At 43.5% G+C, this 18,005-nt stretch overlaps 1 protein-coding gene across 5 annotated transcripts in view; it reads right to left on the bottom strand.

The window, feature by feature from the left end:
* The window catches only part of dmxl2 (Dmx-like 2), a 235,865-nt gene that overhangs the window by 92,102 nt on the left and 125,758 nt on the right, over positions 1 to 18,005 (bottom strand). For all 5 annotated transcript variants that reach the window (XM_072470615.1, XM_072470616.1, XM_072470617.1 and 2 more), the window contains 3 exons: positions 12,119 to 13,801; positions 10,420 to 10,530; positions 616 to 785 (listed from right to left, as the gene is read on the bottom strand). In XM_072470615.1, coding sequence (XP_072326716.1) covers positions 616 to 785; positions 10,420 to 10,530; positions 12,119 to 13,801 — 1,964 coding nt within the window. The remainder of the gene's footprint in view (positions 1 to 615; positions 786 to 10,419; positions 10,531 to 12,118; positions 13,802 to 18,005) is intronic.

Raw genomic sequence — 18,005 nt, 5'->3', positions numbered from 1 at the left:
TGATATTTTTCATGTATTAGTTTGGACACTGTGCTGCAGCAGGTTGTTCAATCAATGATCATGGGAATCATGGTTAAACTTAATCTTGTTGTCAATCAGAATCAACCAGTTTCATAAACACACTTTTCACTATCAGTAATTTTCAGTAACTAAAGGCTATTTCCCCTCCTCTGGCTCTCTCCCCTCGTTCTGACACTCAACAAAGACGAGGCAACTCAACATTGACTAAAATCAAAAAAGGTATGATTTTGGTCCACATAATTATATTTCACATCATCGGCAGTGCAAAGCTTCGATAATGGGAGGACCTGTCTTACTACAACTAGTTCATGCTGTGAAGAGGCAATGACAAATTATCATAAAATGCAGTGATATTTTAAATTTTAACTGAGAATTATCAGCTGATATTTTACTCGTGTAAAACCTATCTCAACAAAGCTAAACACTTACAGATGAGTTGCAAAAACAAAATCCTCTATCAGATGAAAACTGGAGCACATTAGTAATGTTTCCCAAATTTCCCATGCCCAAAATTTACCCTAATGCATGTTTTCATCCACCATTCTTACATACTCTTGTGTGTGAATCCCTAACGTATAGGTATATTTGGAATACCTTCTCAACAGTCTTGCGGAGTGTAGTAATGTTTCGAACCCACCATCCTACTCCCATGGCTTTCAGCTCAGACCACTGAGGATCTCCTTTCTGCATGGCAGGAATCATATTGAGTAACTCCTCCTCAGCTTCAGAATGAAAGGCCCAGGCAAAGTGGCATGTGGACAGGCCTACAAACATAGTAACAATTTCCAAGTTCAATGAAAGGTTACACTGTTTCAAGTACAAATTTAAACAAATCAAACAATCATATATTGAAGATTTGTAAAGATGTTAGACAGGCTACCTCACTCCATGACAGAGCAGCTTAAAAGCAATAAAAAACATGACTAAATAATCTATATGATGAAGAAAGATCTTAACACACAGAACAAAGCACATTTTCTACCTAGCATATTTAAAGAATTCTGATGTAGATACAAATTAAAACCTACGGGCGTGATCCAACGGCCATGCTGCGCCTGAAAAGCAGCTTGCGCGCGCAACGTGGCGATAAAAGCCAGGAGACCCTGCTCCCAGGATCTACCTGGCTCACAACACCTCGCGAGGCTGAACACCTCGCGAGACGTTGCAATGTAAATCCCACCCATTGTATCACTTTTTAGTAAATCTGCATACAGCAAACCTGCATATCAGAGCGAGACAGCTCGTCTCATTCTAATATGCTGCTTCCTCAGGTACCCGAGGCATTGGGATCTATCCCCTTCGCCTCGGAGTATTCGGGGGGGTGCCATTCAGCACTGGTCCCCACAAATATGGAGGTCTCCCAGAGAATCGGAGGCCTCCAGGTGCATGCCCTTTGGGCAGTGTGGTATGTCATGTGAGACTACCTTTAAGACATGGATGTTTAAGCAATGTACCTTTAAGAAAACAGTGATGTCAGAGAGTGGGTGGAGCTGAGCAGTTCAGCCATTTTGAAGTTTCTGTTTGGAGGAAGAGAGCTTGGGGAGTGTCTGTGTTTTGCAGTGAGCTGGATTTGATGTGATCTCTGCCATGAAAGTCTATCTCTGGATCATTTGGGTGATTTAAACTCTTAATTGTAAAACCTTTAACCTGATGTGATTCTGTTTAAAGGTGTCAAGTCTCTTGGAAGTTTGAAGGAACATTTTGAGGAATTATTTACTGTTGTAATATTTTCTGAGTTATCTTTGAAGTAAGGGGTGTTAAGAGATCCAATGTTTATTTAAGATGTTCAGTTGAGTTCATGGAATAAACAGTGTTTTGTGTTTAAAAACCCACGTGTCCATAATTGTAATTCCACACCTAGGGAACAAGCCGTGTGCAAGGAAAAGCAACAAATACATTAAAGGGGGAGGTTGGTTGAACTCCATGATACGTTTTAGGGTTCTGAAAACGCCACGCCCATAACAATTGGGGGCTCGTCCGGGATAAAAGTCTATCTATTGGATTGGCTTTTGTGAACTTAAAGACAGTGAAGGATTGTTGCTTTTCCAGTGTGGTATTTTAGTTTAAGTGGGGAGAGTGTTGTGAACAATGGCTTTCAGAGGCTCAGACGTTTTTGGGGGTGGAGACTGTCACACGCAGTAATTTACCGACAGAGTCGAAAAGCAGACTGTTGGGTCTGGCAAAAACATTGCAGTTAACATTACCTGTCAAAATGCGAAAAGATGAGGGAATTATGGCGGTGGTTAAGCATTTAAAGTTGCCTGAGATAGAGTTTGACTCATGGAAAATGGCAAAAATTCAGTTGCAAATTAAACAAATGGAACATGAGAAAGAATAAAAGCGGCTTGAATATGAAAGAGAGAGCGGAAAAAGAAAGAGAAAGAGATAGAGAGGAAAAAGGAGAGAAGAAAGAAACAAAGAAAGAGATAGAGAGGAAAGGGAAAAAGAGAGAGTTTGAACTTCGGAAAATGGCTCTGAAACATGAAAATCAGTTAAAATTGGCAGACGCAAAGGGACACGTACAGTTGGAGGAGATGGATGAGGATAATGAGACAGAGAGTCATAGTCGAAGACGTGGTGGGGATCTATTTAAATATGTCCAAGCCTTGCCAAGGTTTGATGAGAAGGAGGTAGAAGCCTTTTTCATTTCATTTGAGAAGGTAGCTAAACAAATGCAATGGCCACAGGACATGTGGGTATTACTGATTCAAACAAAGCTGGTAGGTAGGGCTAGTGAAGTGTTTGCATCATTACCGGAGGAGGTATCTGGAATGTATGAGGAGGTGAAGAAATCCATCTTAAGTGCATATGAGCTAGTGCCTGAAGCTTACAAAGGTTTAGAAATTTAAGGAAAGAATTTGGTCAAACATACATGGAGTTTGAAAGGCTCAAACAGAGTAATTTTGATAGGTGGATAAGGGCTTTGAAAATAGACCAAACGTATGAAGCTCTCAGAGAAATTATACTTTTGGAGGAGTTTAAAAATTCAATTCCTGATGTAGTGAGAACTCATGTGGAAGAACAGAGGGTTAAAACTGTGAGATTAGCAGCAGAAATGGCAGATGATTATGAATTAGTTCATAAATCAAAGATTGTTTTCCGACATCAGTTTCAGCCGGTGAGGGATAGCAACTGGGGATATGAGAAATACTCAAGTGGTAAAGGTAAAGGTGATCTGATGGGAGACAATAAAGAGAGTGTACCTCAGATTAAAAAAGAAATCTAGGAGGGTGGAAAAGAAATGAAAAGTTTCAGATGTTTTCACTGCAATAAACTAGGCCATGTAAAGTCACAGTGTTGGTGGTTGAAGAAAAGCACTGGGAAGGCTGATGTGGTAAGACAGGATAAGACAGTGGGGTTTGTTAAAGTGGTAAAGGAAAGCCCAAGGGAAGCGAAGGAGGTGCAAACGATTGTACAGCCTGTTCAAGTAGTAATTGATAAGAAGGTGCCAGATGTATTTAAAGAATTTACTTGTGTGGGTAAAGTTTACTCATGTGTATCAGGAGGAACAGGTAAAGAAGTCGCAATTTTAAGAGATACAGGGGCTAGTCAATCTTTAATGGTAAGAGATGAGGAATTATGTAGTTTGGGAAGAATGTTGCCAGAAAAGGTGGTGATATGTGGAATTCAGGGTGAGAGGAGTAGCGTTCCATTATATAAGGTAAGGTTGGAAAGTCCAGTGAAGAGTGGTGAAGAGATAGTAGGAGTAATAGATAAACTATCTTGTTCATGAATACAGTTTATCTTGGGTAATGATATAGCTGGATCGCAGGTGGGAGTGATGCCTACTGTGGTTTAGGGAGTTAGGCTGGAAGTTAAAAGCCAGGACAGACAGAGTTGTCATCTCTGGTTTGTTGCCGGTGCCACGTGATAGCGAGGCTAGGAATAGGGAGAGAGTGCAGTTAAACACGTGGCTGCAGGAATGGTGTAGGAGGGAGGGCTTCAGGTATTTGGATAATTGGAGCGCATTCTGGGGAAGGTGGGACCTGTACAAGCAGGACGGGTTGCATCTGAACCAGAGGGGCACCAATATCCTGGGAGGGAGGTTTTCTAGTACTCTTCGGGAGGGTTTAAACTAATTTGGCAGGGGAATGGGAAGCGGATTTGTAGTCCAGCAACTAAGGTAGCCGATATTCAGGACGCCAAAGCGTGTAATGAGGCAGTGGGGAAGGGAACACTGACAAAGGAGAGTACTTGCAGGCACGGAGATGGGTTGAAGTGTGTATACTTCAACACAAGAAGCATCAGGAATAAGGTGGGTGAACTTAAGGCATGGATCGGTACTTGGGACTACGATGTGGTGGCCATCACGGAAACTTGGATAGAAGAGGGGCATAAATGGTTGTTGGAGGTCCCTGGTTAAAGATGTTTCAATAAGATTAGGGAGGGTGGTAAAAGAGGTGGGGGGTGGCATTGTTAATTAGAGATAGTATAACAGCTGCAGAAAGGCAGTTTGAGGAGTATCACCCTAATGAGGTAGTATGGGTTGAAGTCAGAAATAGGAAAGGAGCAGTCACCTTGTTAGGAGTTTTCTATAGGCCCCCCAATAGTAGCAGAGATGTGGAGGAACAGATTGGGAAACAGATTTTGGAAAGGTGCAGAAGTCACAGGGTAGTAATCATGGGTGACTTTAACTTCCCAAACATTGAGTGGAAACTCTTTAGATCAAATAGTTTGGATGGGGTGGTGTTTGTGCAGTGTGTCCAGGAAGCTTTTCTAACACAGTATGTAGATTGTCCGACCAGAGGAGGGGCAATATTGGATTTAGTACTTGGTAATGAACCAGGGCAAGTGATAGATTTGTTAGTGGGGGAGCATTTTGGAGATAGTGACCACAATTCTGTGACTTTCACTTTAGTAATGGAGAGGGATAGGTGCGTGCAATAGGGCAAGGTTTACAATTGGGGGAAGGGTAAATACGATGTTGTCAGACAAGAATTGAAGTGCATAAGTTGGGAACATAGGCTGTCAGGGAAGGACACAAGTGAAATGTGGAACTTGTTCAAGGTACTACGTGTCCTTGATATGTATGTCCCTGTCATGCAGGGATGTTCGAGTGAGGGAACCATGGTTGACAAGAGTGGTTGAATGTCTTGTTAAGAGGAAAAAGGAGACTTATGTAAGGCTGAGGAAACAAGGTTCAGACAGGGCGCTGGAGGGATACAAGATAGCCAGGAGGGAACTGAAGAAAGGGATTAGGAGAGCTAAGAGAGGGCATGAACAATCTTTGGCGGGTAGGATCAAGGAAAACCCCAAGGCCTTTTACACATATGTGAGAAATATGAGAATGACTAGAGCGAGGGTAGGTCCGATCAAGGACAGTAGCGGGAGATTGTGTATTGAGTCTGAAGAGATAGGAGAGGTCTTGAACGAGTACTTTTCTTCTGTATTTACAAATGCGAGGGGCGATATTGTGGGAGAGGACAGTGTGAAACAGATTGGTAAGCTCGAGGAAATACTTGTTAGGAAGGAAGATGTGTTGGGCATTTTGAAATACTTGAGGATAGACAAGTCCCCCGGGCCTGACGGGATATATCCAAGGATTCTATGGGAAGCAAGAGATGAAATTGCAGAGCCGTTGGCAATGATCTTTTCGTCCTCACTGTCAACAGGGGTGGTACCAGGGGATTGGAGAGTGGCGAATGTCGTGCCCCTGTTCAAAAAAGGGACTAGGGATAACCCTGGGAATTACAGGCCAGTTAGTCTTACTTCGGTGGTAGGCAAAGTCATGGAAAGGGTACTGAAGGATAGGATTTCTGAGCATCTGGAAAGACACTGCTTGATTAGGGATAGTCAGCACAGATTGGTGAGGGGTAGGTCTTGCCTTACAAGTCTTATTGAATGTCTACACGTGTCCATAATTGTAATCCCACTCCTAGGGAACAAGCCGTGTGCTAGGAAAAGCAACAAATACATTAAAGGGGGAGGTTGGTTGAACTCCATGATACATTTTGGGGTTCTGAAAACGCCTTGCCCATAACAGATACCCTAGCACTGTTGATGACAGCTTGGCACTGCCAGCCTGGAAGTGCCAGCCTAGCACCCTGGCAGTGCCAGTTTGACACTACTAAGGTGCCCTGGTGATGGCAGGTGCACTGCCAGGGTGTCAAGTTGGCACTGCCAAGCTGGCATTTTTTGTGCGGGTGCAATTGGGCCAGGGGTGCCAAGGACTCTGCCACAGTGGGGCTGGGGCCCAGTGCTCCTTGGTGTAGAAAACGGGGCGATGTGCTGCCTCAGCCACACGTTCCCCGCTGATGCCCCTTATTTAATTTGAGTGGCTTGTATAGCTGTGTTTCTCGGTGCTGAAAGCGCCTCGAAACACATGGCAAAACGTGCCCGCTATGGGATGTTATTCCCATTTAGTTGAATCGTGCCCTACGCAACATATAAACATAGACAGAGAAATGAATGTTTCACCCCTGCTCCATTACTTCTTATAACCCACCATGTGCTCAACTTACCCACAATTTCCTATTTGTATCCCAGCAATTTGCCTTTTATTCTGCCTTTTGGCTGATACATAGGTTTAACATTGCCAATAGCATTTTCTGTAATCACAACCTTATTCCACGACATCCACTTGTCTCTGCAGGTTTGCTGTGGACTACTCCATCGTCCTCTGTTATATTTTCTTTGTGGCCCCCCCTCTGTATAAATGTCTTTCTTTAGTTTAACTTCTGCTTATTCCAGCACAGCCTGTCCCTGCATGCATTCCTTAAGGACCCAAAGTTTCATCACTGACCCCTCATTTTTATCATTTACCGGTTGCCTCTCAGAGATGCTATCAATAGAAACTAGTTCAGTCGCCACATATCATTATAAGGGCTTCCACTAGTCAACTTTATGAGCAGAATTTTACACTGCCTGGGTGCACCCAAACTGGCAGCGTGTGAAATCGCCCCAGATGTCGAGCACGCATTCTGACGTCATCATGCACTCATGCGATATTTCGATTGGTGGGTGCAAGCACAGATCAGATGAGTGACCACTGATATTTAGGAAGCTCATTTAGATGATTGAAAGTGCTACTAATCAGAATATCACAGTGCCCATGTGATGTTTAGGTCACTGCAAGGGCGACACAAGCAGGTGACCAATCTGCTTTTGTCATTTTCTCATCCATGTGGGATAAAATTGGTCTGGAGCAAAGGCAGGCTGAGTTGAAAACAGATTTTGGGAGTTTGGTTTGGAGTATTATGAGTGTTTTCACTGCTTTCTTTAGAGGTGTGTACATAGTCTGGAGCTCTCAGGACATTTCAGTCTTGTGACATCTGAGATTTGCGTCCGTCTGGGGCCCTGCAAGCACAGGCCAGTCCCATTAGCATTTCTGCAGCTGGGTATAGTCTACTCAGCATGGAGCATTTTCTCTGAGGAGGAAGAGAGGGGACAAAGAAAGAGGAGGTCAGGTGGTCGAAGGTATCACCTCAGAGCAGAGGCACAGTGCTCAGGGCCAGCAGGGAGGGCAAGGGAGACCTCCAGGGAGGGCAAGGGGGACCTCACCGCTAAAGACGCCACTACCCAGCTGCCCAGGTGTACAGGCAGCGATCCAACTACCTTGAAATGAACGAGGTCCAGTATCGCAAGTTCTGGCTTTCAAGGGAAGCAGTCACAACCATCTGCCAAATGATTGGGCCGGAGATTGCCTCCAATCACGTGGGTGGACACCCAATGCACAGTGCTCTCAAGGTCACTGTTGCAGTTAACATTTATACCTCTGGATCTTTCCAGGGCTCAGTGGGTGATGTTTACAAAGTCTCCTAATCAGCTGCACACAGATTTGTCAAGCTGGTGACTGATGCTCTTTTCAGGCAAGTGAGAATCCATTTCAGGACAGATCAGGTCAGCCAGGCTGAAAGAGTCAGAGACTTTGCTGCCTCTGTGGATGTATGTACTGCTCAGATTTCTGAATAGAATAGACTGGAATAGAATAGAAGATCCCATGTCAATTCTGAGTCATTAGAAGTCAGCATGGGACAACCATGGACTTCTGAAACTCAGTTAGGAAAGAGTACATTCCTGATTCTAAGTGTACATTTTGATAATGGGTAAGAACATGTTTGAAGGTTGCTATGATCCCCTCATTATTTAGGCACACACATATAGAAGAGCAGTTGGGTAGGATACTGGAGGATCTTATGTGCACAGTGCAATTTCCAACCACAAACTGGCATCCACAGAAGAGGAAAAAAATGGTAAAGAAAAAAGTACAGTATTTTTATTATTAAACCATTGATGTTCTCTATTACCGTGAGCAGGGAATTACAGACCTGTTAGCATAACATCTGTAGTACGGAAAAAATTAGTCTATTATGAAGGATGTGCTAACAGGACATTTAAATATTATTGGGATTAGAGAAAGTCAACATGGATTTATGAAAGGGAAATCATATTTGACAAACTTACTGGAAGGACGTAACTAGTAGAATAGATAAGGTGAACCAGTGGATGTGGTTTATTTGCATTTTCAGAATGCATTCGATAAAGTCTCACATAAGAGATTAGTGTGCAAAAATTAAAGCTAATGGGCTTGGGGTTAATATACTGGCTTGGATTGAGAATTGGTTAGCAGACAGAAAATAGAGAGTAAGAATAAATTGTCTTTTTTGAAGTGGCAGGTGGTGACCAGTGGGGTCCCACAGGGATCAGTGCTTGGGCCTCAGCAATTCACAATATACATCAATGATTTGGATGAGGGAACCAAATATAATATTTCCAGGTTTACTGACGACACAAAACTTGGATGGGAATGTGAGTGGTGAGGAGGATGAGAAACAGAGTACAGAGTATTATTTAAATGGTAATGGATTGGGAAATGTTGACGTACAAAGAGATCTGGGTGTCCTAGTACAGCAGTTATTTAAAACAAGCATGCAGGTATTGCGCAAGCAGTTAGGAAGGGAAATAGTATGTTGGCTTTCATTGCAAGATGACTTGAGTGCAAGGTCAAGGATGTCTTGTTGCAGCTGTACAGGGCCTTGGTGAGAGCACATCTGAAGTACTGTGTGCAGTTTTAGTCTCTTTATCTAAGAGGGAGTGCAGCAAAGGGTCACCAGACTTATTCGTGGGATGGAAGGACTGTCATATATGAGTGATTGGGTCAACTGGGCCTGCATTCACCAAATTTAGAAGAATGAGAGGGGATCTATTTGAAATGTATAAAATTCTGACAGGGCTGGATAGACTGTCAGGAATGCAGGAATATTGTTTCCTCTGCTGGAAGATCTAGAACAAGGCGACACAGTCTCAGGATACGAGGGTTGGCCATTTAGGACTGAGAGGATGAGAAACTCCTTCATTCAAGAAGGTGGTGAACCTGTGGAATTCTCTACCATAGGAGGCTGTGGAGGCTAAATCACTGAATATATTTAATAAGGAAACAGATAGATTTCTAGACGCTAAAGATGTAAGGAGAGAGTGCGGGCGTATGGTGTTGAGATCGAGGATAAACTAGGGTCATGTTGAATGACGAAGCAGGCTCAAAAGACTGAATGGCCTACTCCTGATCCTATTTTCTATGTTTCTAATTGTGAACAATACAACCTATGCCAGGGCAGATTGAAAAAAAAAAAATTAAATCACAGATCTGGCACTATAACAGTTTTAAACAAGATCTTGCTGCTATCAATTGTTTTAAATAGTAATTGTGTTTCAAAGAACAACTAAAACTTGAGTATTTTATATTAGACAAAACATTTTTAATTACGGTTTCATAATTTTTCATTTTGTAGCTTCTCAACTGCAAAACAGCATCTTCCTGCTGCTAGATAACAAGGGATGGCACATGTCACTGTCATCATAGCTTCCCAGCTGAAAAATGAAGTTCACTTCATGTTTTTCCTTTGTGCAGCTAAATGGGGCAACTTACTTCTCAGTAATGCTGATTATGTACAGAAAATGGACACGGAATGGATATTGAGCAGGACGAAATAAAAAGTGAGAATAAGGGGGGACAAATGTACAACAACAGAGATTTGTAAAGGCAAGGTGGGTGGGGGAGATACAGGCAGTGAGAGAATTTAGAGGGCAGGGGCAAGATGGCTGAAGGAGTAGAACCAGAGGGTGTTGGGGACCACAGGGCTGAGATCATGGAGTTTCAGAAGTCAAGAAGGGAATTGTTGGTAACAAAGGGAATCTTGAAGTTTATTCAGTGGGATACAGGAAGCCAGTGGCGCTTTGTGAGAAGAGAGGCAATGGGGGTATCAGCCTTTGGGCAGAAAGTGGATCTGCAACTTAACCTAGTGCTCAAGATTTCTTCTGAGATGGAATTTAAAAATAAATGACAGACCACATTACTAGTTTACCATCTGAAGACAATCTTAATTACATTATTTATGGAAGGTATATAAATAAGGAGAATAAAGTTAAATTACCCAATGATACCTGAGCCAAATCTCATACCTTGATGTAAGAGTTGAAGTCTATAGACTGGAGGCAGAGATGTCAGGAGACATGTATGCAAGCGCATGGCAAGCAAATAACGTAAACCACATTCATCCAGAGTCTCACCGCCTACAAAAAAGGACAAATGAAAAACATTCAATCAGATTTTACATCAGTTGCTAATAAACGGGACAAACCAACAGATGCTTACTCTGAAGTTTCACTCTGTCTACTATTACATTAGCTTTCATTTAATTTACTCTTTGCATCAGAAATATCGTAAATATTTGTTTCAGAAATGTGCCTACAAATATGTGTGATTGTACAAGTGTATAATGTTAATGTAACTTCATCTATGTACAGGTGTTTAAATGTTCGTATAATTTCATCCATGTTAATATTTGTACTATTTAGAGATAATTCTATTCTTTGCATGCAGGTAAAGATGATTAAAATTAATGTTGCTATCAACATTACACAAATTTAACATTAATTATAGTCAAGGTTAAGAGAGGAGGAATTGTACGCAGCACACTGAAATGTCGCAAGGTGGGAGAGAAAAGCAACTCAGATATTGAGGACCTCAATAAAAATAATTTGCATCAAGTACAAATTAAATACTTGGAAATTTTACAGGCATTCTTTAAGTTACTGATGTGTTTTATTTCAAAAGAGCCGCTTCACCCAAAATATTTCCTTACCCAAATAGAAGAGAAATTAACCATATTAGGGAATATTGATTATTTGACCTGGCAGGGATTTTTATAACAAGATGAACTTCGGTTCAGAATTTTTCATATTTAATTCTAAAGATCCAGTATTATTTCTGCCATCTTAACAGAGAGAAACAGATTCATACCAGGGGGAATTGACAAGTTAAATTTCATTGAATTGATGAGCTCATCCAGAAATTAATGAGCCTGGCAATAAAATACCAATTTGGCACAAAAGTAAATTTTCATTTCGTTTCAGACATTCAGAATGAAATGGTGGCAAAAAGCCACCAGCCTATTTCAACTAGGGTTGGTAATTTAGGGGGTCCAATGACATTGTGAAACTCAGGAGACTTCCATTGATGATGTCTTTTGCCTACCCCAGCACTGACATGAGTCTGAAACTGGGAGTTGGGAGGGAAATGACTGTGAAGGCAATAAAGACTGGTTGTGTGTGTGGGTGGGGGTGACATGGTAAAATCATCGCTGGAAAACCGTCACCAGCAAGGTAAGTTTAGGATTGAGGGGCGGAGGTAAATCCATGATCATGGGAGGCACTCTGGTTCCTCCTTCCCCACAAAGAATCTTTAATAATTTCAGTCAGAATAAATTACTTTCCAATAATTTCAACAGAAATTAAAATTGGACGGGTGTAAAACAGATAACTGATGAGATTCCTACCAGGCAGTTAAATTAAAAATTTCCTCTCTTGACACCAGAATATGTTTTAAAAGACATTTTAAATATATTTAATATTCCAAATATTTCAAAGAATTTAACAGTCTACAATGATTAATAAAACTGAACAATGTACCAATCATCTAACGCATTGTGAAGAAGTTGTTGTCCTTCTTAAGCAAATACAATATGGTGCTTCCAAAGTCAAATAATATGTAAAATCCCTCTTCCATTACTATAGTACAATTACTTTGGGTTGTGCTAATACTATTCATAAACCATATCTTGCTTTAGAAAATATTTTTAAAAAATTATTATATACATACCAGAATAGTTCTTGTCTCTATTTTCATCAACTTCTGTGCTTGTGGTAGCTACTGTGTCAGCCAAAGCTACAAGGAACATTTGTTCTAGGCGTGTAAGCCCTGGCAAACTAGAGTGCATCAGGTGACTGGAAAGGACACGGGCATGTTCTGGTCCAAAGTATGTTGGTCCATATTGGGACAAATTTATGACTTTTGATCTAGATTCCTTCTTTTCGATTACAAAGTCAACAAAGTCATCTGTGGTTACACTTGGAGACTGAAACAAATCAGCATACTGATCATCCATCTCCTTTTTACTTCGGGTTCGTGAACCTTTGACTACCTTAGGGGCTTCTTCAACAATTTTGTAGGATGCATCCTGATCTGCAGATAGCAATGCGTAAAGTGGCAGTGGTGGAATTGAGTCTATCTCAGTATAATCGCGTGTGCCTTCTCTTCCTGCTATAATTGTATCCTTTCCTGTACTTCCACTTACACTGATGGTTCGAGAAAGGTGACGTCGAGGGCCTCCTCCCCCTCCTGGGTCTTTATCCCTAAAAACTGCAACTTCGCCAGCAATACATTTAACTAAATGTGAAAGAATTGCTTTAGCTCTGCGCACCTTGCCCAAATCCATGAGCTCCAAAAGCTGAGTGGGGTGATATTGGGGAAGAGTAGGAGAAAGAATGTGAGCAGCTTCAAACAATCCACCATCTTGAACCATTCCTGGGACTCCAAATACATCGTCGACACCAGTTGTTGCATCAGCAACACTGTGTCGCAAAACTTTAGTCTCAAATGGGGAAGCATCAGCTAAATCTTCAAAAGATGACAAGCTGCCACCGTCAGTGTCATTTAATGGTTTTGTAGAATGTTTCCACTGTGCATACACATGCATTTCACAGTCCATCCCAATTACCAGGATGCCATCTCTCACCCAGGAGAGGGAAACTGGAAGTGAAGGGGTTCCATCCACTGAAGACACCAAATCCACACATCTCAACAATACCCATTTTGATTTTGTTCCTTGTTTAATGCTTCCCCCTAGTGGCAAAGTAATAACTGCCAGCCCATCTTTGCTACTAGCTGGTTCAGTTACAATCCCGGACAGTCTTCCATACATGAGAATTTTGGAACCGACTCCCACTGTAAGAACGTGAGAGCCATCTTCTTTTGATACCCAGTCCAAGTGTACTAAATGTTTTATGTTCGATGTCACGTGGTTGCCTTTGAGATAAAGATCTGATTTATTATACACAAATAAATTGCTATCTACACTAACCCGAGAGTCCAGGACACCTCCAACCTTTCCTATACCATCTAAATGAACTGTCTGTTCCAACACCCACTCTGATCCTCCAGTAGATTCACACTCAAATATGGAGACATGCATTGTGAACTCTTTTGATGTAATGCCATTGGGCTGTACAGGCTCTTTATAGGCTACAGCCAACCGTCCAGTGTATGAACAGCTCACGGCCACTGGTCGTCCAGTAACACTCACTGCACTGTTACTGTGTTCTCCTTCTTCATTCATCAAAGGCCAAGTTTCCCACTGATAAGCATGTACTTTCTCAAGATTTTCAGAATTTGAATTGTTATCCACAGTACATCGCCAAAATCGCACTTTACCATCAGAGCATGATGTCACTATTAAATAAGGTGCGAGGCACACTGGGTAGATTGAAGATGAACTCAAGTGACCTAAAAGGAAAGAAAATTATTATAACAGCAAAACATTAGAGGTTAAATTTGTAAAAGCAAAATCTCTTCCTGATCTGGGAATAGCATGTTTATCACAGACAGGATGGTTCGGGTCTCAGTGTGCCCTGGTTAAAAAGTGTACAGCCAGAGCTGCTCCTTCTGAACACTATTTAATAATCCTTACTAGGTGGTCCAGGTGTATGGCTCTTCATTTTATCTACTTGTAACAACTGATATTAGTATAGTTTAAGTTTTAAAAAGGTCAATGAAACCATTTTGTATACACACTACATATTTTAACCACTAAAACAGCTAATGTAAAAGTCGAAGTAGAAACAAAAACTGCTGGTGATACTCAGCAGATCTGGAAGCATCTGTATAGAGAGAAACAGAGTTGATGTTTCAGGTTGATGACTTTTCATCAGTACTGAACAACTTAAGGGATCAACCTGTTTTTTTCAAAAAAGTACAGAAGCAGGGAATACTCAGGAGGGGGGGGGGATGAAAGAACAAAAGGGAAGGTCTGTGATCGGGTGGGAGGCAGGGGAGATTAAATGACAAAACGGATGATAGTGCAAGACAAAAGGAGATGGTAATAGTAGGACAAGGAAGAAAAAATAGGACTCAGCAGCAGCAGGCCATTCAGTCCTTTGAACCTGCTCTGCCATTCGATCAGATCATGGCTGCTCGGATTGTGATCTCAACTCCACTTTCCTCTCTACCCCACAGAACTTTCGGCTCTCTTATCTGTCAAAACCCTAAATAACTCAGCCAGAATAAATTCAATGAACCAGCCTCCACTGCATTCTGGAGACGCGTCACAGGCCGGCCACCCACGATGCTCCACCTCCGGTGGGCTGAGTTCCCGACGGCGCGGGCCACATGTAGTCCAGCAGTCATGAGCCGACATGCCAGCTGCGGACAGTGTCCAGTGCCACCACACAAGGACGAAGTTCGTGCCGCTGGCCGGGGTGCTTCTGCTAGGGCGAGTGGTGGGAGGTGGCCAGGATGTGGGCTGTGGGGTTGGGGTTGGCGGGTACGCAGTCCATATTTTCCAGCACAACCGGTGCAGGTGTGCGTGGCTGCAGCTTGTTGTGCGGCCCAGGACCCACCAATTCTCCGGCCGCTTTTGGCATGTTCCACAGGTGTTCCAAGCAGCGCCAGTACTAGCCCCTGACCGGTACCGGAATCGGTGAGCATTTCGTGACAATTTTCCCGTCTTTGACACCACGGATTCTCTGATGGCACCGGCACTTAGCCTCAGAATCAGAAAGTCCAGCCCAAGGTCTTCAGAGGTAGTACTGCAGCAGATGGACGCAGGACAGAAGTTTTTGATCAGGAGGCATGGTATATGTCTGGACATTCAGAGACAGTGCCCGGTGGATACCAGGGACCTTAGTGGAATGGACTGGACCAGTATCATACACGGAGGAAACATGGGAGTGGATGCGGCAAAAGCATGTGAACCACCTCCGGAGCAGGGAGTCAGCATCAGGATTGGCTCTGCCGGATGAGCCGGTTCTTTATCCCGACACCCAAGGGCCAACATCCCCAAGAGGCCCAGACACATGCACAAGGTGAAAGACTCAAGGTCTGACATGACGGCTCAAGTGTCCATGGTTTCGTTCGACAGCCTTGCCAGGGAACAGTGGTCGACAGCACCCCCCGATGATCGGCACGGAAGCGATGATCCCCAACATGTTATGAGTTCCACATTCTAAACACTATAAGGAAATAAGTTTTTCCTAATTACCTACTGGATCGGTTAATGACTATTTTGTATTAATGGCCCCCAACTTTGGTCTCTCCCACAAATAGAAAACCTTCTCCATCCACATTTACCCTACCTTGCCAAATCCCTTTTTAATCTTAAAGATTGCAAATAAGTCACCCCTCAAGTTTCTTTTCCAGTGAAAAGAGCCTCAACCAATTCTACCTTCATGATAGATTTAGGCGCGATTTAACGGAAAGGTTTTGAAGAGTCATTTAAGGCAGGTTTGGCTGGGCGTTTTTCATGGCTGTGTCGACAGGTTCCCCACCACTGTCTAACCACACTTAACTCCGTTTTTTGGGTCCTTGGGAGTTTCTTTCTGGGCTGGCTCGCATTTAGAATTGTTTTCAATCACTGGAGAGCTGAACCCACTGACTAGACCGGCACCTCAAGAGATCAGGTCACTATTTTGAAAGGGTGCCCCGATCGCTAAGTGAGCTTCAGGGTCCCCCACACCCCTCATCAATGCGCAATGTCAACCCCACACACACGGGCATTGCCCTCTCCGATCCCACCAAGTGAGGACACTCCACTATGGGGTCATTGAGGCGCCCTCGCCCCCTTTCAGGCTTCCCACACCCCTTATGGTCCCCCTCCCTTTCAGGACACCTACTCTTCACTCCCCACCCCTCCCAACATTCTGGAGGCCCCTTCATACCCGCCTCATTCGTCCATTCTTGGACATGGCCCCCTCAGGCCCCGACTCTTGGCAGTGCGACCCTGGTAGAGCTCTGCCAGCATCACCGGGCATCTTGGTAGTGCCAAGACAGCAATGCCAAGGTTCCAGGGAGATCCAGGGTGCAATCCTGCCCAGTCCCTGACCACCCAGGAGTCTCCATTGGCCTGGGAGACCCCCCCAGGCACTTTCCACCTGGTCTACATTTGTGTGAACCGGTGTTAAATCGGCACCCGGCTGGGATGCCCTTGGGAAGGCCGATAGTTGCCGGGAGACGGCTTCATCCGGCATCAGCATGGTTAAGTGGTTTCACCACTTAACTGTGCAAGACTGGGTCTCGCCCGTTGAGGATCCTGGGGGAGACCTCTCCCTGCATTTACTAGCCACGTCTCGCTCCAATTCCGGTGGGACGTGGCCGGTAAATCGTGTCAATAGACTTTGATTCTCCATTCCTTCACGCTGGCGGCATTCTCCATTCCCGCTGCAGTGAATGGAGATTTGGCGGAGCACCAAATTCTCCATCCTCGCTGGCAGCAGTAGTGAGGCGGACTCACAATGGAGAATCCCGCCCATAACCTCTTGGCTCTGGTTATCATTCTTGCAAAACCTTTTTTGTTTCTTCTTCAGTACACATATATATGTTTTTTAATACATTAGAGCCCAGAACTCTGCATGCACTCTTTAGGTAATGTTTGAAACAATAATAAATGTAGTTAATGTTGAGACATAAAACTTCCTCTACCTTTTTTAAAATAAATTTAGAGTATCCAATTCATTTTTCCCAATTAAGGGGCAATCTAGCGTGGCCAATCCACGCACCCTGCACATTTTTGGGTTTTGGGGGCAAAACCCACGCAAACACAGGGAGAATGTGCAAACTCCACACGGACAGTGACCCAGAGCCGGGATCGAATCTGGGACCTCGGCGCCGTGAGGCAGCAATGCTAACCACTGTGCCATCGTGCTGCCCTTCCTCTACCTTCTAAAATTTATTCAAAAGGGTGAAGGAATTATCTCTACATATGCATGCGATCAAGTAGCATTTCAATTACCTCCTCATTTTATGCCGATTTCCATCATACATTTCTGTCACAATTACACTTACTTAACCTCTGATTGAGTGCCCATGCTTGGTCTCCAAGGTTCGTAGAATTGAGACCCTATACACACAAGACTGTGTGGCAAGATTTAACTCCAACTCAATCTATAAGTTTGCGGATAATACGACTGTGGTAGGCAGGATCTCAAACAACGACGAATCAGACTACAGGAGGGAGATAAATCCTTGGTTGCATGGTGTACCGAAAACAACCTCTCTAAATGTTGGAAAGACCAAGAACTGATCATCGACTTCAGAACGCGTAGCACGACACACACTCCCATCTGCATCAATGGCTCCGAAGTGGAGATGGTCGATAGCTTCAAGTTCCTGGGGGTCACCATCACCAACAGTCTGTCCTGGTCCACTCACGTTGATGCAACAGTCAAGAAAGCCCAACAATGTCTCTACTTCCTATGGAAGCTGAAGAAATTTGGCACGTCTGCATTGACTCTCTCAAACTTCTACAGATGTGCGATTGAGAGCATCCTATCCGACTGCATCGCAGCCTGGTATGGCAACTGCTATCTGCCGAGTGTTGTGAACTCAGCCAAACGCATCATACCACCCCCACATTGATTCTGTATACACTTCCCGCTGCCTCAGGAAGGCAGACAGCATTATCAGAGACCCCTCTCACCCAGGCATTGCCTTCTTC

This window comes from Scyliorhinus torazame, chromosome 12 (assembly GCF_047496885.1).
Source record: "Scyliorhinus torazame isolate Kashiwa2021f chromosome 12, sScyTor2.1, whole genome shotgun sequence".
NCBI classification, from domain to species: domain Eukaryota; kingdom Metazoa; phylum Chordata; class Chondrichthyes; order Carcharhiniformes; family Scyliorhinidae; genus Scyliorhinus; species Scyliorhinus torazame.
The sequence above is the reverse complement of the archived record's forward strand: the minus strand, read 5'-3'. Positions and strand labels throughout refer to the sequence as shown.